Source organism: Tupaia chinensis, unplaced genomic scaffold (assembly GCF_000334495.1).
Source record: "Tupaia chinensis unplaced genomic scaffold, TupChi_1.0 Scaffold143758_1, whole genome shotgun sequence".
Classification (NCBI taxonomy): Eukaryota; Metazoa; Chordata; class Mammalia; order Scandentia; family Tupaiidae; genus Tupaia; species Tupaia belangeri.
The window spans coordinates 1,626,536-1,629,298 of NW_006203607.1; the positions used below are offsets into that span (position 1 = coordinate 1,626,536).

General features: G+C 59.2%; 1 protein-coding gene across 1 annotated transcript in view; it reads right to left on the minus strand.

The window, feature by feature from the left end:
- Positions 1-214: 214 nt before the first annotated feature.
- Positions 215-2,763, minus strand: part of KCNQ4 (potassium voltage-gated channel subfamily Q member 4) — a gene marked incomplete at its 5' end in the record, with an annotated part of 59,301 nt that continues 56,752 nt past the window's right edge. Inside the window, 2 exons of the mRNA XM_006164957.3 lie at positions 215-661; positions 1,196-1,325. Of these exons, the coding sequence (XP_006165019.1) occupies positions 449-661; positions 1,196-1,325 (343 nt within the window). The remainder of the gene's footprint in view (positions 662-1,195; positions 1,326-2,763) is intronic.

Sequence of the window (2,763 nt, forward strand, 5' to 3'; positions counted from 1 at the left end):
GTGGGTACCTGTGGGGGCACCTTGGGCCCACCCCCAAGTGGGGTGGGGACTTGGCGGGAGGGCTTCCCTGCTCTGTCCGAAGGGCGGGCCAGAGACCTCACCTTGCATAGCTGGAAGCTGGGTCGGGGCCCAGGGCTCCCACTCCCAGGGCAGTGCCCCTGCCAGGCGAGCCATGTCGGGCCTTGATGGAGCGGGCAGGGCACCGGGGGGCCCAGAGGGCAGCCGCGGCTGCTACCCCTTATGCGGCCTGGCATCTCACGCTGAGTGGGGGCGGGGCGCTGGCACCCGCATCGGGTATCTCGCCCGCCCAGGCAGCTCAATACTGCGTGTGGCCTCTCTCCCCGCGCGGGAGCGAGTTCAAGTAAGAGGAGTCCGGAGGCCTCCGAGGGCGGGTCCGAGCGCCAGGCCGAGGGGCTGGCCGTGTGCTGCCCCGCCCCTGAGAAGCCCCTTAGTCCATGTTGGTGCTGACCGAGCGGGAGATGCTGAGCGTCTGCGCGGAGACAGAGATGTCCTCATGGTCCACTGGGCTGTGGTAGTCGGAGGTGATGTCGGGGTCGAAGAGCGGCACTTGCACGGTGCCCAGGCTGGCCGAGGTGCCCGAGCGCAGGCAGCGCGAATAGAAGCCCAATAGCAGGTCCAGCTTGTGTTCGATGGACTGCACCTGGAGGCGGGGCGCGCTTTGAAGGCGGGGCTTGAGCGGCATGGGCGGGGCAGGGCTAGTAGGCGGAGACGGGGCGGTGCTTATCTGGGAGACGCGAGTCGCTACAAGAGAGGTGGCGCTTGGCTGGTGGGCGGGACGAAGCTGAGAAACTGGGCATATTCCGGGGGACCGGGGTTGGAATTTAGTCGCTACTGGCTGGGGGGGGCCCCGGGAGACAACTGAGAGGTAAGGTGGAGTTGGGATTTAATTTAGATGGGTTTATCTGAAATTACCTCCACCTAGGGGGCGGGGCTTATCAGGAGAAGGCGGACCTTCCTACCAGGGTGCTTTAGCGAGAGTGGGAGGGCCTCATGGGAGGCGGGGCTTATTCGCGGGGCGGGGCTAGGTAGGCAGGGACACGTGGTCCCAGCTAGGGCTTGAGCCGGTGCTCTGGGCTGCGGCTCTGAAAAGCGCATCCTTCCCTTGTCCATCGTCCCACGGAGCTTCTCGGCTGATGACCAGCTCTGCCGCCCCAACTAAACATCCTGCACTCACCTGCTTCTCCACCTTGACCACACGTCCCATCATGCTGATTTCATCCACTGCCTCCGTGTCGGAGGGCCCCTTGTCGCCCTTCTCCCGGGCCTTCCGGTCCCCAGGCCCCCGACCCACAATCTGGTCCACCCTGTGCGGAAAAGGAGCTGTCGAAGAGCCAAGCGCGCCGCCCCTCCCTTCTACGAGAACTCCAGGTTACCTGCTCACAGGGAAAACACTGCCTGTGCCGGTGGGAAGGGCAATCTCAAGGAAGGGGCCACTGCCCTGCCCAAGAGAAGATGAGTTGGGTGGAGGAACTGGCCCCTGTGTGGGGTTCTCCAACTGGTCGGGCAAAGGCACCATACACAAGCACTTAGGTAAATCAACAGCCTGATGCAGAAGAGGGAAACCGTGGACTAGGAGAGGGGGTGAGGGACACACGCAGGAATGAGTTACATGGGGGACAAGCCTAGAGCAGATCCCACCTTATTTTCTGCTCTCCTTTACAAAAAGATTCTTGAAAGTGTTAGCTCTACCTCCAGTTCTTCTCCTTTCTCTCTTCAACCTACCCCGTGAGGCTTTCAGCCCTACCATTTCACCAAACCTCTGTCGACACGTTCCCAAGTGGATTCTGTATTGCTAGGTCTGATGAGCAACTCTGTCCCCATTTTATTTGACCTATCAGGAGCACAAGACACGTCAGTTTGCCCTTTTCCTGCAAACAGGACGTTTTCATTTGGATTCCACACCACCACCTTCTCCCAGGTGTCCCGCTCCCCTGACAGCTCCTTCTCGGTCTCTTCTGCTGGTTCCTCCTCTGTCTCCACTACTTTTAACCGCTACAGGACCGATAGCTCACTCCCCCCTTTCTCCTGCTTGCTGGGCAATGCCTTTCAGTCCCATGATCTTCAATTCCTCTGTGCACTGTGGACACCAAGTCTTTCATTCCATCCTGCACCTCTCCTCTGAACCTCGCACTCCCACATCCAACGGCCGGATGACTCTCCACGTGGATGTCTAGCGTGTCCCAACTCTCAGGATCCAAACTTGCTCCACTCGTGACTTCTCCATGTCTATCAATGGCAACTCAAGTTTTCTTCTTCCTTAAGCCAAAAACTATCATCCTGGACCCGCTTCTTTCTCTTACACCTCATCAGAAAAACTTTACCTTCAAGATATATCTGGCATCTGATCACTTCTCCCACCTCTACAACTGCACCCCTGGTCCACATCATCATCTCCTGCCTGGACGTCTGAAGGAGACGCCTCACTGGTCTACCTGTTTTCATCCTCCTCCCGATAGTCCACTCTCAACACAGCACCCAGGGCATCCTTTTTAAAAATAACTCAGGTCTGGGAACCAGCAGTTAGCGTAACGGCTATGTCGCTGGACTCCCACGTAGTCGACCGCGGTTCGTGTCCCGGACCCGGTGGCTTAAAACTCACGCCGGGCGCGTGTGCGTGCGCGCCCAAGATCCCGAGAAGAGAATGGAGGAGAAGGGATTGCGGCGTGACCATCCCCCCTGGGGGGTGATTTCTCGCTTTCTGTCTCTATGTCTCTCTCTGTCTGGCGAGCTCACGCGCCCTAC